The sequence below is a fragment of the Dipodomys spectabilis genome, unplaced genomic scaffold (assembly GCF_019054845.1).
Source record: "Dipodomys spectabilis isolate Male_0828 unplaced genomic scaffold, ASM1905484v1 ptg000053l, whole genome shotgun sequence".
NCBI lineage: Eukaryota > Metazoa > Chordata > Mammalia > Rodentia > Heteromyidae > Dipodomys > Dipodomys spectabilis.
Genome location: NW_024870730.1, coordinates 4,024,366 through 4,043,808, shown reverse-complemented (window position 1 = coordinate 4,043,808; position 19,443 = coordinate 4,024,366). Strand labels below are relative to the sequence as shown.

The following is a 19,443-nucleotide window of genomic DNA, read 5'->3' as shown; positions in this document are numbered from 1 at the left end:
ACTTTGCTATTTTTGTCATAGCACATCAGAAGAAAATTTCTCTTTTATGAATATTCCCAAATGACAAATTATTTTGCCTTGCCACTGTGTGCACTGTGTGGAGACAAATTGCTAACATGACCCTAAAAATATATCTTTAAGTCTTCAAATAACTATTTCTCTTCCCAAGATCAGTTATGCCTTCATTTTTCCCAAATACCTGGACACCTTAATTTCTCTGCTTCAGATATCCCACATATCAAAACTACATCTACCAAAGTCAAATAGCAATGGAAAGAGTAACTCCAAAAGGAAAATAAGATGGTGTACATTTCACCTATGCCTATCTTGCTTTCCAAATGTAAGGAATTTCCTTTTATCTACTAATCAACTAACAAGAGGTAAGCTAACCACGCCTTAATTCTTCCTCCTGAACAGTAAGAATGCAAATCTTTAAAGGTATTTATAATAATTAAATATTTAAATTTGAATTAAATAGTAAGACTCTTAATTTTACACTAAGAGAAAGTTATAAAAACAGACATAGCCAGGCGCTGGTGGCTCACACCTGTAATCGTAGCTACTCAGGAGGCTGAGATCTGAGGATCACAGTTCAAAGCCAGCCAGGGCAGGAAAGTCTGTGAAACTCTTATTCCAATAAACAACCAGAAAACTGGAAGTGGAACTGTAGCTCAAAGGTAGAGCGCTAGGCTTGAGCTAAAGAGCTGAGGGACAGCGCTCAGGCCCAGAGTTCAAGCCCCACGACCCACCAAAACAAAACAACAACAAAAACAGACATAAAAAGAGAAATCCTAAAGTCTAAATTCTTAAGTATGTTTCAAAAGCAAGACCACACCACTAAAGAAAAGACTGCTCAAGCCGGGTGCCAGTGGCTCACGCTTGTAATCCTAGCCACTCAGGAGGCTGAGATCTGAGGATCACAGTTCAAAGCCAGCCCGGGCAGAAAAGTCCGTGAGACTCTCATTTCCAATAAACCACTAGAAAACCGGAAGTGGCGCTGTAGCTTAAGTAGTAGAGCACTCGCCTTGAGCTGAAGAGCGCAGGGATAGCACCCAAGCCCAGAGTTCAAGCCCCATGACTGACAAAAAAGAAAAAAGAAAAGACTGCTCAGGGAAAGTCCTGTATCAGCAAGTACAGGATCTAGAAATGGTTCGACAAATGTTTTGTCTGAATTTTACATTTTAAAATCCTAAAGAAAAAATCATTTAGATGTCTTCTATATAATCTCTGTGTTTGGCTCTGGCCAAAGTACAACTAAAACATTCTCTGATTCTATTATTCATGCTCCATTCCTGGGTCTGGGGGCTGTCCCTGAACTTTTGCTCTCAAGGCTAGCACTCTACCCCTTGAGCCACAGTTCCACTTCTAGGCTTTTTGGTGGTTAATTGGATATAAGATTTTCTTATACAGATTTTCTTGCCCAGGCTGGCTTTGAACCATGATTCTTATATCTTTGGCACTTGAAGAGCTAGGATACAGATGTAAGAGATCAGTGCCTAGCTATTCAGACTTTTAAATGTGAAACTGTTAATGGGTTTACAGATAAGTGAACTAAAACTGAAAAGGTTTAAGGGCCTAATGTACATTAGGCAGGCTTCAACTGACTCAAATCCCCAGTTGCTGAGATTAAATTGTGCAACACCTTCAATTTAGGAGCTGGAAACATTTGGAGGCCAGAAATCCACAGCTTACCAGTAATATCATCTGAAGAATCTTCATCATGAGGGATTGAAGGTCTTTTATTTCTTTTGCCTTTTTCAGGTAAATCTGTGGATGGATCTTTTACCCGCATCTGTTATTTACTAAGAAAAAAAAAGTAGAAGAAAAATATAATAAATACACTTTAAGCTTCAAAAGTAAGATTTTATGGACTTTCTTAAATATATGTATATCAAAACAACATAGAAAAATGATAGCAAGACCAGCTTTTTGATGGTTCTCAAAATCAGTAAACAATGAAATCTCTCTCCCTGTATAACTAATTTATGCTAATGAAAAGAAGGTCAATATATAGGACTGGAGGTGTGTGTAGCTCTATATTCAAAAGGAACATTCCATTTGACTCTAACTAGCCACCTTATTATGGACTAAATAGATGTCTAGCACCCTCTCCTCAATTCACATATTGAAAGATAATCCCAAGTCCTGGAGATGAAATCTTTGGAGGGTTAATTACCTCATGAGGACTCTACCCTCATATTGTGCCCTTATAAGAGACCAGAGAGCGAACCTTTTATCTATGGAAGGACACATAAATGTCCTGTTTAATTGGGGTCTGCGTTGCCCCCACTGAACACCAAGTCTGCTGCCTTCCCAGCCCTGCATTTTATTTGTTTTATTTATATGTGAGCACATTATTACATTTGACCTAGCCTAGGTCGAAAAATCTTTTTTTTTTACCAGTACAGGAGTTTGAACTCAGGTCCTTGAACATGCCAGGCAGATGCCCCACTCCCAAGCTCTTTTCCCAATTATTTTTCAGACACAGTCTTAAATTTTTTTCCCAGGCTGACTTGGTCTGTGATCCTTCCACCTATACTTCACAGGTAGATGTGATGACAGGCATGTACCACCATGCCCAGCTTTTCTGTTGAGTTGAGAGCTTTCATTAACTTTTTTGTCGGTATGCTGTTCTTGGGGCTTGATTTCAGGGCCTAGATTCTATTCTTCAGCTTTTTTGCTCAAAGCTAGCTCACTACTTCAGCAACAACTTCACTTCTAGCTTTTTTGATGGTTAACTGAAGATAAAAGTCTCACTGAGGGGCTGGGAAGGTGGCTCAGTGGTAGAGCGCTTGCCTTGCATGCATGAGGCCCTGGGTTCGATTCCTCAGCACCACATAAGCAAAAAGAAAAAAGCCGAAGTGGCGCTGTGGCTCAAGTGGTAGAGCACTAGCCTTGAGCTGAAGAGCTGAGGGACAGCGCTCAGGCCCAGAGTTCAGGCCCCACGACTGGACTCCCCCCCCCACACACACAAAAAAAAGTCTCACTGACTTTCCTGCTTTGGCTGGCTTCAAATAGCAATTCTCAGATCTCAGCCTGAGACGTGAACCACCAATATTGATCTCAATAACTTTTGACTCAGATGGGCTTCTAACTTCAATCATCTGCCTCCAGGTAGCAGGGATTACAGATATAAAACGTAATATTTTACAAATTTGATGTTTACGTGTGTGTGTGTGCGCGCGCGCACGCGCGCATGCTGATCCTGGGACTTGAACTCAGGGCCTGGGTGCTGTCCCTGAACTTCATTTTGCTCAAGGCTAGTGCTCTACCCCAGCTCAACTTCTGACTTTTTGGGTGGTTAATTGGAAATAAGAGACTCACAGACTTTACAACCCAGGTGGGTTTTGAACTGACATCTTCAGATCTCTGCCTCCTAAGCAGCTAGTTTTATAGGCATGAGCCATCAACACACAGCTCTATGATGATTTACTTTGTGTGTGTGTATGAGTCGTGGGGCTTGAACTCTGGGCCTGGGTGCTGTCTTTCAGCAATTTAGCTCAAGGCTAGCGCTTTACCACTTGAGCCACAGCACCACTTCCAGTTTTCTGGTGGTTAATTGGAGAAAAGAGTCGCAGACTTTCCTGCCGTGGCTGGCTTTGAACTGCGATCCTCAGACCTCAGCCTCCTGAGTAGCTAGGATTACAGGTGTGAGCCACTGGCACCAGCTATGATGGTTTACTTTTTAATGATCAAAGTAATGACTCATTTATTCCAATATAAAGTCTTAAATTTGGATTTAGTTGTTCCACATCTCAAATAAGAGATTTATTTTTATTTATTTATTTATTTTTTGTCGGTCATGGGGCCTGAACTCTGGCCCTGAGCACTGTCCCTCAGCTCTTCAGCTCAAGGCTAGTGCTCTACCACTTGAGCTACAGCGCCAGTTCGGTTTCCTGGTGGTTTATTGTAGATAAGAGTTTCACAGACTTTCCTGCCCGGGCTGGCTTTGAACTGCAATCCTCAGATCTCAGCCTGTTGAGTAGCTAGGATTATAGGCGTCAGCCACTGGCACCCAGCTAGAGATTTATTTTTGATGAAAGGGGGTGCTGCTGGGGCTTGAACCCAGTGCTCACACACGCTAAGCATACCCTCCACCTCTACCACTTTGCTACCATCTTCTTTTAAACCTAAAAACATCACTCTTGAATTAGATTGCAACAAATTAAAGGCTTTCTTCAGGGTTACAGGTTAAGGACTTACTCTGTATATAAGGCTAAGGATTTTATTACAGGTTACTTTATACATAGTCTGATCCTTTAATCACTTAATATTGAAGTACCTTCTCCCTAAGTGCATACCCTCCTCATGTACTGTCAAAATAATGCACAGAACCAGGTCTATGACTTAGAATCAGTAGATAACCATAACTTTGGCAAAAAATGATTCACTCAAAATTATCTTGGCAGAGAAAAGCAATTCTTGAACACCTGTATGGTAATAACTAAACACAATTATTTTGCCACAATAACCCACAGTAACAATCTATACTGTTGCTTTTCTAATTTCCATTTAGTGCAAAAAAAAAATTGTTATTAGAACTCCAAATACTTTCTCTTTCAAATTGAATTTAGCAATCTCCAAGACTCCTTCCAACTCTCTCTCCAACAAGGAATATACAGCAATACACGTAAGTAATTCTGCCTGGGGAAACCTGGCAGAGTTGGAGCCTAGGAGTTTTAGGGAAGCTGATAATTTCAGCATAAACATAGTATTCAGCATAAAACAAATTCTCTTAGGTAGGCACACTCCCAAAATCTAAGTTCCTCATACAACAAACAGTGGCCAACCTTGAAAGCACGCCTTTCAAAGGATGGCACTCAGGCTTGCTTTATTAACTCTTTTCTGCACAAATATGTTGGCTATTTCCTCAATGGTTTTTCCAAACTTGGAACTTTACAGTTTTTGACATCAGCATTATCTAGGCCTGGTCTTTGCTCTAACTTACTTGAAAAGTTGTGGTTGTCAACAGACTACACGAACAAAAAGCCCATATTTGCATATATATATATACATAATATGTTATGTATGGGGCTTAAACTCAGTGCCTGGGCACTGTCCCTTCTTTTGCTGAAGGCTAGCACTCTACCACTTGAGCCACAGCACCACTTCTGGCTTTTTCTGTGTATGTGGTACTGAGGAACAGAACCCAGGGCTTCTTGCATACTTAGACAAGCACTCTACCACTAGGCCACATTCCTAGCCCTATATATATTTTTTTCTTTTAACTATTTCCCCCAGGATCAGGGGGAAAATGGGGAGAGGGGGGACAAGCTTCTCCAGGTACCCAGATTCAAAATGATAAAAAGCACTTAAGAGTTTTGCTGTGTACCATGCTTATCTCTGAGTGCTGGTGAGTATTAATTCACTCAATCCCCAGAGCTACTTTTTATTTGTGCCCTCCTGGGGCTTGAATTCAGGGCCTGAACACTATTTCTGAGCATTTTGGGGCCAAGGCTGGTGCTCCACCACTTTAGCCACAGCTCCACTGCTGGCGTTTCTGTAGTTTACTGGAGGAAAGTCTCAGGGACTTTCCTACCCAGGCGGGCTTCGAACTGGGATCCTTCAATTCTCTAGCTCCCGAGTATCTCGGACTACAGGCGCAAGGCCCCGGATCGGATTGCGGCTACGCTCGTCTCATTTTACACCTGACTCAGGCTGCGGGGCTTGCAGAAGCCGGGGAGCCAGTAGATGGTGGATGGGACACAACCGACCCAGGCTCCGGAGCCCCTAAAATAAGCCATGCTGCCAGGAAGCCAAGGTGAGCCCCGCTTCCTCCGCCCACTAACAAACGCACCCCGAGTTACCCACGAGGAACTGGGCCGAGCTGAGGCGGCGGGGTGGGGGGTCACCGCGGTGCGGGCCCCCGGGGCCCCTCCGCCCGGCTCCCGGCCGCCGCCCGCACCCCCCCCCCCCCCGGCGGGCCCGGCGGCGCCCACGCGGCCCGCAGCCCCGCGGGATCGGACGGGCCAGGGCTGTGGGAAAACCTCCCGTCCAGGCCCGTTCTCCCGCAGAGGGGGCTTGGGTCACCGAAGAGCGGCGGCCACCGGCCCCCCGCGGGGACCCCACGGCCGCCGCCCAGACTCACCCCGCCCGCCGGGCCGCCGCGTCCACGACCAGCCGCCAGTGCGCGTGCGCGGCCGGGAGCGCGCCCGCGGAGGGCGGGGCCTGGCGTCCCGGGCGGGTTCGGGGCCGCGGGCGCCGCGCAGGGAAGGCTGGGGGGGCGGGAGGGGGGGGGAATGATGGAGTGTCCGGAGGTCCGGAGTCGGGAGGACAAGGTCACCGGGAAGGGCAAGGTGGGGCGGGGCCGGGTGTCCCAGCGGCTCTTTGAATAAACAGCCCCCCCCCCCCCCCGATCCCCGCAGCCCTGTTTCCCCCGCTTGCTGCCTTTGCACCGCTCCGAGGTCTCCATCGCCCGCCCCGGACGTGATCACCTCTTACACACAGTATCTGTTCCTTTTTCTGGTTCTCCCTCCCTAGCGAGGCAGTGCCTGGGTGGACTCACACCTGTGCTGCTTCAGAGTCCGATGACCTGTGGGAGGGGCTACGCGTGCAGAGTCAAAACAGTTGCTATGAACGAAGTCTGCCGACTGACTTTGCAAACGGCCCCCTGGTTCATAGGCCCTCAAGTCTCCTCGTGTCCGCAACTGTCAGGTGGACTGAGCACGGCATTAGATGCTCAAGGACACCAGCACTCCATCTCCCCCCAGCCCCCATGTACAAGCTTGGTAATGGGGGTTGCTGTTTGTTCACACTGAATTTTTAGAAAGCAAGAATGAATGCAGCTCAGGGACAGTGGCTCGTGCTTGTAATCTTAGCTACTCAGTACTCGTGGCTCAAAGCTAGCTGGGGCAGGAAAGTCCATGAGACTCATCTCCAGTTCAAGACTACAAAACCACAAGTGGAGCTGTGCCCCAAAGTGGTAGATCTCTAGCCCTGAGCAGAAAAACTCAATGGCCAGGCCCTGAGGTCAAGGTTCATGACCGACAAAAAAGTAAATAAAAATAAATGTCCATATGTTCTGCTTTAAACTGAGCCAACGTATCATAATCATGTTATCTACTGAAATTAATTTAACTGCTAAATCATAGCATCCTCATGTTTTGTACTTTACACTTTAAAACTTCCTTTTAAGCTTTTTTTCTATTTTTCATTTTTTAAATTTTATTGTTATTATAAAGGTGATATACAGAGGAGTTAAACTCCTTTCACTAAAAACGAAACAAAAAAAAGCAAAAGCAAAAAAAGAAAAGAAGGCAGGACTCTGGTGGCTCATGCCTGTAATTTTAGCTACTCAGGAGGCTGAGACCTGGGGATCTTAGTTCAAAGCCAGCCCAGGCAGGAAAATCTGTGAGAGTCTTCTCTCCAATAAACATCAAAAAGCTGGAAGTGGAGCTTTGGCTCAACTGGTAGAGCATTAGCCTTGAACAACAACAAGAAAAAGGGGACAGGACCTCGGACCTGAGTTCAAGCCTCATAACTGGCTCAAAAAGAAGAAAGGAAAAGGAGAACAAGCGTAACTCTTACTTTCTTTCCAAATGATTTCCAAGATTTTTTGTTTTTTGTTTTAATTGTGTGAACAAAATTTGTTCAGCATGGAAGAACCAATTGTTCTATTAAGGAAAACAAATACAATCTTACGGCAAACTTTGTAGTTTATCCATGCAAAGTATATAGGAGAAATTTTGATACTAGTTTTCAGAATTTAATGTATTTGGTTAAAAAAAATCATGACCGTGTTAAAATAGTAATTTTACTGATCACTTAAATACATTACAGTGATAAGCTTTCGGGATGTGAGGAAAAGAGCTCAAAAATTTCTCCTGATCACACAGTCTTCTGATTCTTAGTTATTAGTGATAGTGCTGCCCAGTTCTGGAAGCTGCGAGATTTTAAGCTTTCCTACTAGAGACTTTTTCAGTGGCAGTACCCTGTTCGGCCGGCGTCGGCTGGGGGGGCGCTCAAGAGCCCGGAGGAGCGGGCAGTGCGGCGGAAGAGCGGGGACGAGCCGGGAAAGAGCACCCGAGACCCGCAACCTGTCCTTGCGTGGAGAGCACCGGCCAGGACCATGCGGCCCCAGCTGGGGTTCGGATCTGCGGTTCTCCGGACGGCGGTGACTGCGCTCTGCGGTGAGCCTGAGCCCCGGGAAAAGGGGAGGCGCCCCGCCTCGGGTCCCGGGGAGCGCAGGGCAAGGACGGGGTCCTGGCTCCCGTGGACCCGACGCTGCGCGGGGCAGGGAGACGGGCGGCCCTCTCCCGCGGTCCCCCCCGCCCCGGATACCCGGCTGTCGGAGGGATCCTTGGGGATGGCAGGCGGGGAGGAAATAAACACCGCACCGGGGCTCTTGTGTAAGTCGTTTGCTATTTTTGGGGGCCACGCCTCCAGTCCTGCTTTTTGGACTGGTGAATTGGAAATAGGAGTCTTTCGGTCTTTTGTGCCTGGGGTTGGCTTTGAACCGCGGTCCTCAGATCTCAGCCTTCTAAGTAGATAGGAATAGCCCACTGGTGGTGGGTATCTAAGGCATTTAGAATAACCTCGGTGCTCGTTTGAGACTTGAAAGGCCATTCCAGACTTAAAAGAGCCAGGCCAGCCCAGCCCCTGCTGGGGAGGAGCTGACAGGCCCAGCCTTGCTAGAGAGCCTCTCTCTCTCTCTCTCTCTCTCTCCCCTGCTGGGGAGGAGCTGACAGGCCCAGCCTTGCTAGAGAGCCTCTCTCTCTCTCTCTCTCCCTCTCTCCCTCTCTCGTTCTCTCCTCTCTCTCTCTCCCCCCCCCCTCTCCTCCAGATTATCTCCAAATCATATAAGGTGTTAGTGTCTTCCCTTGTTTTATGCATGGGAAAGCTGGAGGCTGAGAAAGGAAAAGGGGGGGGGGGGGGTGTTGGGCCTAGAGCCCAGAGCAGGCCTAGAGTCCCTGCTTGTTTTTTATTTTATTATATTTTTTTTTGGTCGGTCGTGGGGCTTGAACTCTGGGCCTGGGCGCTGTCCCTCAGCTCTTCAGCTCAAGGCGAGCGCTCTACCACTTGAGCTACAGCGCCACTTCCGGTTTTCTGGTGGTTTATTGGCGATAGGAGTCTCACGGTCTCTCCTGCCCGGGCTGGCTTTGAACCGCGATCCTCAGATCTCAGCCTCCTGAGTAGCTAGGATTACAGGCGTGAGCCACCAGCGCCCGGCTCCTGCTTGTTTTTTATATGCTGCTTTTCCTTTAGACTCAACTTTTATCTGTGGGCACAGATGCATGGGTGCGGGATAATAGCCTGCCCCACCCCCACCTCCATTCCTTACCTTCATCTGTAGTGTAAGATGGTTTTTTCCTAAGCACATTGTCTCCTTTTTTTGTGTTTGCCAGTCCTGAGGTTTGCAGGGTGTGGGTGCTTCCCTTTAGCTTTTTTTTCTCTCAGGAGTAGGGTTCTATCACTTAAGCCAGAGCTCCACTTGGGCTTTTTAGTGGTTAATTGGTTGCAAGAGTCTCAGGGAGCTGGGAAGGTGGCTCAGTGGTAGCGTGCTTGCCTTGCATGCATGAGGCCCTGGGTTCGATTCCTCAGCACCACAAAAGCAAAGAAAAAAGCTGGAAGGGGCACAGTGGCTCAAGTGGTAGAGTGCTAGCCTTGAGCTGAGGGACAGTGCCCAGGCCGAGTTCAGGCCCCACGACCGGACCCCCCCAAAAAAGTCTCAGGGACTTTATAACCATGATTCCTAGATCTCAGCCTCCTGACTCCTGAGTAGCTAGGATGACATGTGTGAGCCACTGGCATCCAGCACTTTTTTCTTGGTCGGTCGTGGGGCTTGAACTCTAGGCCTGAGCGCTGTCCCTGAGCTCTTCAGTTCAAGGCAAGTGCTCAACCACTAGAGCCACAGTTCCACTTCCGGTTTTCTCGTGGTGAATTGGAAATAAGAGTCTCATGGATTTTTCCTGCCCCGGCTGGCTGACTTTGAACTGTGATCCTTAGATCTCAGCCTCCTGAGTAGCTAGGATTACAGACCTGAGCCACCCGGCATGATGGCACTTTTAAGCTAACTAAATTGTTTTTTCTTCCCCCCCAACCCCCAGGTTTAAAGTCCATACAAGGAAGCTGCCATGTTTGTACTGCTGTTCCTAAGCATATCACTTACAAGGAACTAAAAAACCTGTTAACTTCTGGAAACATTATGTTAATTGATGTTAGGGAGACATGGGAAATTCTACAACATGGTAAAATCCCTGGGTCTATTAATATACCATGTAAGTAACATGCCTTAAACCCATTCATTAAATATTTACTCAGTAACTTATTGTGTCCAAAATTTAATTGAGACTCTTGAAATTTTCCTTTAGTGAGTGAAGTAGGCCAAGCTCTGGAGATGAACCCAAGAGATTTCAAAGAGAAGTATCATGAAGTAAAGCCATCTAAATCTGACAGTATCGTGTTTTCTTGTCTAGCTGGAGTGAGAAGCAAAAAGGCTATGGACACAGCAATATCTCTAGGCTTCGGCAGGTGTGTAGATGAAGGCAAATCTGGATCCAGGAATGTGTATCACAATGTTTTGTATGCATTCATTTAGACAGATACTTTAGTCATTGATGATATAGTTCAGTAGGAGTGTTGGTTTAGTATGCAGAGGCTCTAGGTTCAATCCCCACCACCACAAAAAGAAAAAAAAAGGAAAAATATGTTTAATTACTGTTAATAAAGACACAATAGAGAGATTAAGAACCTACATCTTTCCATCTTATTCACAAGTAACTGAATTTTTTAAATAAACCCCTACTTTAAATAATATCAGTAGCTAGCAATATTGCATTATTTATCTCGAGAATTCCTATCAACCCTATTTTAAAACAGGAGAGGAAATACTGATTGCACTATTTATGTTTTCAGTGCCCAACACTATGCTGGAGGATGGAAGGAGTGGGTAACCTATGAATTTCCAGAGAAGAAACAAGGACATTGAACTTTGGAATACAAGATGACTTTCCTTGTATACATGGAGTGTAAAATAGGATCGAGGCAAAAGAACAATCAAATCCTGGCGCCAGTGGTTAAGCATAAGAGCAATCTGTGTAAGCCAGTTGCTTGTTGAATTGTTTTGTCTGTAAATTGAGATACTGCTCCTTTGATAAAGTTCAAAGGCCACAGGACTGAGATAAAGTATGTGTGTGACTTACCATGAAACCATGAAAGGTTAGATTGTAGGAGTAATTTTTTAAGTGGTTTAGTACCGTTGAATTTGCATTCTCTAAGACCAAGTCACTATTAATCATATGACTAATTCTGTGCTCCTTTTCATCAGAGGCAGACTATAACAAATTAACAAGTAAACTTTATTAAAAGAAAAATCAAAGCCGGCCGCCAGTGGCTCATGCCTGTAATCCTAAGTACTCAGGAGGCTGAGATCTGAGGATCACGGTTCAAAGCAATCCCAGGCAGGAAAGTCTGAGACTCTTTATCTTGAATTAACCACCAGAAAATAACGGGAAGTGGTGCTGTGGCTCAGAATGCTTGCCTAGAGCTAAAGAGCTCAGGGACAGCGCCTAGGCCCAGAGGTCAAGCCCCATGACCCACAAAAAAAAGAAAAAAAAAAAAAAGAAAGAAAAATCAAAGCTTATAGAATTCACAAGCTTTATAGACCAAGATAATGACAATTTGCCTTGTGAAGGTTAAAAATGTGTTTGTGACTTTAAGTATCACTATCCCACAATACTTGGAAATTTGTGAAATTTATGTAACCATTTAATCTCAATAAAAAAATATTAAAAAAAAAAAAAAAGAATGTGCTGGGCACCAGTGGCTCATGCCTGTAATCCTAGCTAATCAGGAGGCTAAGATCTGAGAATCATGGTTCAAAGCTTGCCAAAGCAGGAAATCCAGGAAACCCTTATCTCCAATTAACCACCAAAAAGCCAGAAGTGGCATAAGTGGTAGAGTGCTAGCCTTGAGCACAAAAGCTCAGAGACAACACGGAGGCCTGAGTTCAAAATCCAAAAAATCAAGATAGAGAAATTGATGAACAATGAATATATTAAAATCATCTAAAAGCTTGTCAGTGTGGCGACCAGTATGAAAGTGATATAATTCATAATTTTAAAGTAAAAATTGCTTGGTAGAGTGGCTTATACTTGGAATCCCCACAGGCAGAGATTACCTGGTGATAGAAATCAAAACAAGGGCTGATGAAATGACCTCAGAGTTGAGAAATACATGGAGGAATGGTCAAAAGTGACAAAGGAGTCTTATTGGCCAGTCAGCAACTGCCTTGTCCTGCGATAGCTCAGAACTAAGAGCAGCAGCGACCTCCCATGGGGCAGGGTTTATAGAAGGCCAGAACCACATGCAGGTGGTAGTTTCACAAGCAAGCTAATTTACAGAAGTTCAAAGCTCTTTAGAGGTGAGGATATTCTTCAGCTGTGGTTAGGACCTGGCGGACAGCATTCTACTGGCATAGCTGGAGGCTAGAGATTCAGAAGTAGAAGTGGGAGTCAACAAGAAAACTGGGTTCTTACACTATATCTTTGGAGGATAGAAGATTTCACTGGAAAAAGCCAAAAAGAGAACTTTCTAGGATGGTACAAATGATCTGTGTTATAAATAAGTACTAGTGGGCTGAGAAGGTGGCTCAGTGGTAGAGCATTTGCCTTGCATGCATGAGGCCCTGGGTCCGATTCCTCAGCACCACATAAGCAGAAAAAAAAAGCCGGAAGTGATGCTATGGCTCAAGTGGTAGCTTGCTAGCCTTGAGCTGAAGAGCTGAGGGACAGTGCCCAGGCCCAGAGTTCAGGCCCCACAAAAAGAAATAAATAAATAAATACTAGTACACAGGTAAGTATATCAAAATTCATTGAAATAAACACAAAAATGTATGTTTTCTATGCTGTTATTCCTTCAATTTAGAAAGTAAAAATAGAAAATTGTAATTTTCTTCAGAATGTTAATTCCTATAGTTAATGTGTTAGTGTGCTGAGCAAAATAAACCTATTTTCTTTCTTATTTGTTTTTACTCTCGCTCACATAGTAGTTATGTAGGTCATATAGGGCCTAATAACTAATTTCAAGGACTTGACTTATCCTAAATGAGATGGAAAGCCACTGGGCAATCTGGGAATGTGACCACCACGAGCTTCAGATGTCCGTCTAACTTCTTGAAGATGAAGTTCCCTACCAGAACTTTAAAAAACTGAACACACATGCACACACAATCCATTTAAAGGCATTACATGATGAAAATAATGAACACCAAATTAAGAATGGTTCCCACTAGAGATAGAGGGGAAAGGTAAGCATGCATTACTAGTGTCATCTTTTACATAGGACAGCATGTTCCACTTGACATTTAAACAAGATTATACAGTACTTTTGGATTCTTGGTAAACTTTTACTTTTTTGAGTCTCATTACCTAGCCTGTACTGCTTAGGAACTCATCTAATCCAGAATGGCTTCAAACTTACGATCTCCTTTCCTCAGCCATCAGAGTACTAGAATTATAGGCATGTGCCACCGTGTAAGATCCAGTTTTTTGTTTTAAAAATAGGACAATGTACTCTATTTACACTTAATTACACTTAAATCTTTGAAGTAAACAAACTAGAATAACTTCTACATTAGATCTGATTTATGAGGACAAGGTTGTTGATTGTTCTGAAGTAAATGTTTAAATCATTGGCAGTACTAAGGTTCTAAACTTAGGGCTTTGGGCTTATTATTCAGGTGTTTTGCTACTTAAGCCTTTCTGGTTTTGCTTTGCTTTTCAGGTAGGGACTTGGCTTCTTACTGTCAGCCTGGACCATAATCCTACTTATGCCTCCCTTGTAGCTGGAATGACAGGCATGCAGAGCCACACTCAGCTTTTTCTTTTGTTATTTGTGGTGAGATGGGAAGGTCTCATTAACTTTTTACCCTAGCTGGCCTCAAATTGTGGTGCCCCTGATAATTGACTCCTGAGTAACTGAGGATTACAAGTATGAACCACTACACCTGGCCTAACAAATCATATTTCTTAAATTACATGGACAAGTACAGCAAAACTCCCAAAGCCATAAAGTTCTCTGGCATCAAGTGCAAAAATATTGCATTTGGCTGAACAAGTAGTTGTTTTATCCCAATCATGAGCGAATACCATATTTATTTTTATAATACAGGGGTAAGTCAAAGTTTAGAAACCTAAGAGAAAAGCAGAGTTCTTTTTTCAGTTCTTTACATCATTTTTACAATGAGGTAGAAGTCCTAAATTAAAGTGCCTCAGGTTTCATTCGTTTTTTTTTTTTTTGGTCGGCCGTGGGGCTTGAACTCTGGGCCTGGGCGCTATCCCTCAGCTCTTCAGCTCAAGGCGAGCACTCTACCACTTGAGCTACAGTGCCACTTCCGGTTTTCTGGTGGTTTATTGGAGATAGGAGTCTCACGGTCTCTCCTGCCCAGGCTGGCTTTGAACCACGATCTTCAGATCTCAGCCTCCTAAGTAGCTAGGATTACAGGCGTGAGCCACCAGCGCCCAGCTTCATCCGTTTTTCTTACCAGGTTTTTTTTTTTTGAGGGTCCAGTCATGGGGCCTGAACTCTGGGCCTGGGCGCTGTCCCTCAGCTCTTCAGCTCAAGGCTAACGCTCTACCACTTGAGCCACAGCGCCACTTCCGGCTTTTTTCTTTTTGCTTATGTGGTGCTGAGAAATCGAACCAGGGCCTCATGCATGCAAGGCAAGCACTCTCTGACTGAGCCACCTTCCCAGCCCCTTCTTACCAGTTTTATAATCTCTATGAGGTCTCCTGGATTCTGGGATAAAGTGGCTGTCTATGTATATGTATGAGCTGTGAGAGCAGTGATTAGAAGCTAATCTGAAAGGACTTGTTTATTTGAAGTACTGGGACTTAAACTGAGGGCTTTGCACTTGCCAGGCAGGCACTCTACCACTTGAACAAGGCCTCTAGTCCAAGAAGTGTATTTTTTAAGCATCATTTTGTTATTAAGGTGTCGTAGAAAGGGGATACCATTTCCTAAGTCAGGCACAGAGTACAATTCTTTGGAGAATGTCACCCTTTCCTTTGCCTTCCCCACTTCCCAGAACCTCCCATCACTGCCCACAAGCTCCATTTTCCACCTGGTGTAGAACTGAACACCATGACTACATCTCCCAGTCTGTTGGCTAACTTTCTGGTTTAGTAACTATGTCCTTGGCTATGCAAACTTTTTATTTTAAAGTAATCCCATGTGTCAACTCTCTATTTGCTCTAACTCTGGAACTCTTCAAACAGTTCCTATCTATGTCTAAAGGTTTTTTCTAATGTCCTAATGTTTCTCCTACTCCACATTGTAGTAGCTTCAAAGTTTCAGATGGGACATGAAGGTCTTTGAGCCACGTTGATATTAGTGTATGGTGACAAACAGGGATTAAATGTCAATTTTCTACATATGAATGGCCAGTTTTCCCAACACCAATTGGAAGAGGCTTTTTTATACCATATATTTTTTGACCTCCTGGTCAAATATCAGATAACTCTAGATAAATGTATTTATTTCTAAATCTTCCATTGATCTTCAGGCCTGTTTTTGTGCCAGTATTGAGCTGTTTTTGTTATTGCTTTGTGGTAGTTTGAGGTCTGTGATTATGATACCAGCAGCATTGGTTGTTTTGTTTTTGCCTAAAATTGCACTGGCCATTGGAGATCTTCTGTAACTCTGTGTGAACTGTTTATCTCATTGAAAAATGTCAAGAAATGTACTCTTAAAGACAACTGAACCAAACATGGTAATATAACTGCAGCAATTAGAGGAGGGTCTGTGAAGCAGAATGTGAGACCTTGAAAGACTCTCAAATAAAGGCAGAAAACAAACTAGTTCACCAACAGATAACACTTTGTCTCTTCTGTCCATTCACACACATCCCCTAGGCCCTGGGTGTAGGCCTTGTCCCTGAGATTCTTTGTACAAGGTTAGTTTTCTACCACTTGAGCCATGGCTCCACCCACTTTCAGCTTTTTAGTAGTTAACTGGAGGTAGAGTATCAGGGACTTTCCTGCCCAGGCTGGTTTCAAACCTTGATCTTTGGATATCAACCGTGAGCCACTGGAGCTCAGCTTTTTGTGTCTCTTCTTTTTGTATGTGTGCTGGTCCTAGGGCTTGAACTCGGGGCTTGAATGATGTCCCTGAGCCACAGCTCTACTTCTGGCTTTTTAGTGGTTAATGGAGATAAGAGTCTCATACATTTTCCTGCCAGCGATGACTTCAAACTGCAATCCTCAGGTGTGAGCCAAAAGTGTCAGGCTAAAGTTAGCAATTTATTAATGGAAAAATAATGCTGCAAATTTTCATTTCAATGCTACAAGTTTCTCCAGGAGCAAGTATAAGAGAAAAGAAAAAAAAAACTGTGGGGGAGGACTTTAATAAGGTATTTTAATGGTAGAATCTGTTTGAAGTGTATCCAACTTCTTAACTAAGTAATTGTTCGATCTCCAATACTATGCTGCTATGATTATTTTTAACGTGTGAATCTATACAATATAGTACTTGTTCATGGCCACTTGATATAGATTAATAATACACATTAAAAAGGAGGGTGGGTATAAAGCCAAGCACCAGTAGCACATGCCTATAATCCTAGCTACTCAGGAGGCTGAGATCTGAGGATCATGGTTCAAAGCCAGCCTGGGCAGGAAAGTCCATGAGACTCTTATCTCCAATAAACCACTAGAAAATCGGAAGTGGCGCTGTAGCTCAAGCGGTAGAGCGCTCACCTTGAGCTGAAGAGCTGAGGGATAGCCCCCCGACTGACAAAAAAAAAAAAAAAAAAAAGGAAGGTGTAACTTCTAGCTAGACATCTGAGGGCAGAATGTCAATGAGATCCTTTCCAGAAATCAAGATCAAATGAACTTCTGAACACTGGATAAAATACCTCCATCGTTACTCTCACCTGTTTCTTAATGCTGAAGGCTTGCCTAATATTGCCTGAGATAAAAAGGTACAAGATTCCTCTCTGAAAAAATGGACCCATTCCAAAGAAAAGCCAGAAAATGATGTTGGAGATGAGAGGGTGACCACGTTTTGTTGTGCCTTGATTCTACAACAGAGCCCAACCTGCAGACTTTGCAGTTACCGTTCCCTGTGTCTCTCAAACAGGAAGGGTTCTGAGCACAGCAAGAATCTAACATGAAATATTTTTTAAAAACTATGTGGAAGGAAAACACTTGAAAAATTGTTAAAACAAGGAACAAGCCTGGCATAGGTGCTCAGGCCTGTAATCCTAGCTACTCAGGAGGCTGAGATCTAAGATAGTGGTTGGAAGCCAGCTTGGAAAGCAAAGTCCGTGAGACTCTCCAATTATCTCCATTTAGCATAATTACCTTCAGTTATCTCCAATTAACCACGAGAAATATGGAAATCACAGTATGAGTGAAAAAGCTCAGGGTTGGGGCCCAGGGCTCTGAGGTTAAGCCCCATGACCAAAAAAAAAAGAACAAGGAAAAATTTAAAACAACCCTTAATTTAATATCACCAGATTAACATTATTCTCTCAAACAAGAACAAGGTGCTACTTAAGACTTGGATTTCCTCTATAACTGCCTAAAAGAAATCAGTGAGGTCACAATATGACCACTTCTACAATAGCAGCAAGACCACCTGGCTTAGAAGGCAGCCAGTCCAGACTGGAGGATGAAGGATTTGGAAAAAATGTTTTCCTACGGGTGATTCTGAGTAATGATTCTTGTGTAAATGATCGTGCTTGCTAATGATTCTTGCATAAATGAACATGAAATACAAAGCAAATTGAACAAATTATAACCAAGCCAATTCCTAATACAAAAATAAAAACAAAAATATCTTACAAGTATACTTCAAAAGACATGTTTTACATTAGATATACCTAATACTGAAAAAGAATTGAAGAAATCCAAATCTAAGTTGTATCACTCTCTGTGACTGGATAAATTACTTAACCTGAAAAACAAAGGAGGAGGCAACAATGCTTGATAAGAAATGTACTCATTACCTTGCTCATGTAATTGTAACCCTTCTGTATGGTATTTCACAATAAAAAAACTGGGCTGGGAAGGTGGCTCAGTGGTAGAGTGCTTGCCTTGCATGCCTGAGGCCCTGGGTTCGATTCCTCAGCACCACATAAGCAAAAAGAAAAAAAGCCGGAAGTGGCACTGTGGCTCAAGTGGTAGAGCGCTAGCCTTGAGCTGAAGAGCTGAGGGACAGCGCCCAGGCCCAGAGTTCAGGCCCCATGACCGGGCCAAAAAAAAAAAAAAAAAACTTATTAATAATAATAAATAAATAAATAAGTTACTTAACCTTCCTAAGTTTTCTCATCTTTAAAATATGATTGCAACTGGGTGCTGGTGGCTCATGCCTGTAATCCTAGATACTTAGCTAAATGACTAAAGTTAACCAGAAGAGTGGGAAATGGGAATGACAAGGTAGAATGAAACAAGGATCTAACATTTTCCTTAGGATATAACAGTACTTTAAAGCTTCTTACATTCAAAAAGTTAGAAGAAAAAATTATTTTTAATATTTTATTTCATCCTATGCATTCAAAACTAATTACCATTTAAAAAATTAATCATTACAAACTGGTTATCTAATTTTCACAAACCTTTTTTTGTATTAAATACTTAAAATTCAATGCATATTTTACATTTATAGCACATCTCAATTCAAACTAGCCACATCTTAAATGTTCAATAGGCATAAGTGCCTTGTGGATAAATCATACTGGAGAGTGTTGCCTATAACTGATTTTTAAAAAATCAGCTACTGTATACCTGCTAATGGAAGACTACCACCTTATATAGTAATAAATGCCATCCCCCACCCCATCCCAGTTTACAGAAAATACAGAAGACAAAAGAACATTTTTAAATGGAATATCAAGGATGCAATCAGCAAAGTTCAGGTCTTGAGAAACTTAGACAAAGGGGAATTTTAAATGATATAAGAAAAACTTTAAGGACTAATGAATTGAAAGATATAGTACTTACTTGAATCTTAACTGCCATTATTCAACAATTTTTATACTGATCAGAGAACCAAACTTTGAGTATTTGATAATCAAATTATTTTGTGCAAATTTTTAGGCACAATTACTTTTACAGATTTCTTTTTTTTGCTGTTGGTCGTGGGGTTTGAACTCTAGGCCTGGGCGCTGTCCCTGAGTTCTTTAGTTCAAGGCTAGTGCTCTACCACTTGATCCACAGTGCCACTTCCAGCCTTTTCTGTTTATGTGGTGCTGAGGCATTGAACCCTGGGCCTCATGCATAGCCAGGCAAGCACTCTACCACTGAGCCACCTTCCCAGCCCCACTTTTACAGATTTAAAAGAGATATGCTTTCAGTACATCCTGAAATATTAATGGATGAAATGACACGATAATCCGGGTTTGCTTCAAAATAGTATGTAAGATGGAGGTAGTGGGTAGGAGTTCCGATGAGGAAATTGTTGCAACGGGGGGGATAGTAACATGGAGGCTCATTCACTGCTTTA

The 19,443-nt window shown here is 43.3% G+C and overlaps 2 protein-coding genes across 2 annotated transcripts in view; one reads left to right on the top strand and one right to left on the bottom strand.

Annotated features, from left to right (window-relative positions):
• Usp45 (ubiquitin specific peptidase 45) overlaps window positions 1-6,139 on the bottom strand; it is a 62,537-nt gene extending 56,398 nt beyond the window's left edge. Inside the window, exons 1-2 of the mRNA XM_042679610.1 lie at window positions 6,089-6,139; window positions 1,693-1,802 (exon numbers count right to left, since the gene is read on the bottom strand). Coding sequence (XP_042535544.1) covers window positions 1,693-1,792 — 100 coding nt within the window. The 5' untranslated portion in view covers window positions 1,793-1,802; window positions 6,089-6,139. The remainder of the gene's footprint in view (window positions 1-1,692; window positions 1,803-6,088) is intronic.
• A 1,855-nt stretch (window positions 6,140-7,994) lies between these two features.
• Tstd3 (thiosulfate sulfurtransferase like domain containing 3) lies at window positions 7,995-11,044 on the top strand. Its single transcript, XM_042679584.1, has 4 exons — window positions 7,995-8,129; window positions 10,047-10,217; window positions 10,311-10,470; window positions 10,855-11,044. Exons 1-4 carry the CDS (start codon window positions 8,069-8,071, stop codon window positions 10,925-10,927), a joined length of 465 nt encoding a protein of 154 aa, XP_042535518.1. The 5' UTR covers window positions 7,995-8,068; the 3' UTR covers window positions 10,928-11,044.
• The last annotated feature ends 8,399 nt before the right edge of the window (window positions 11,045-19,443 follow it).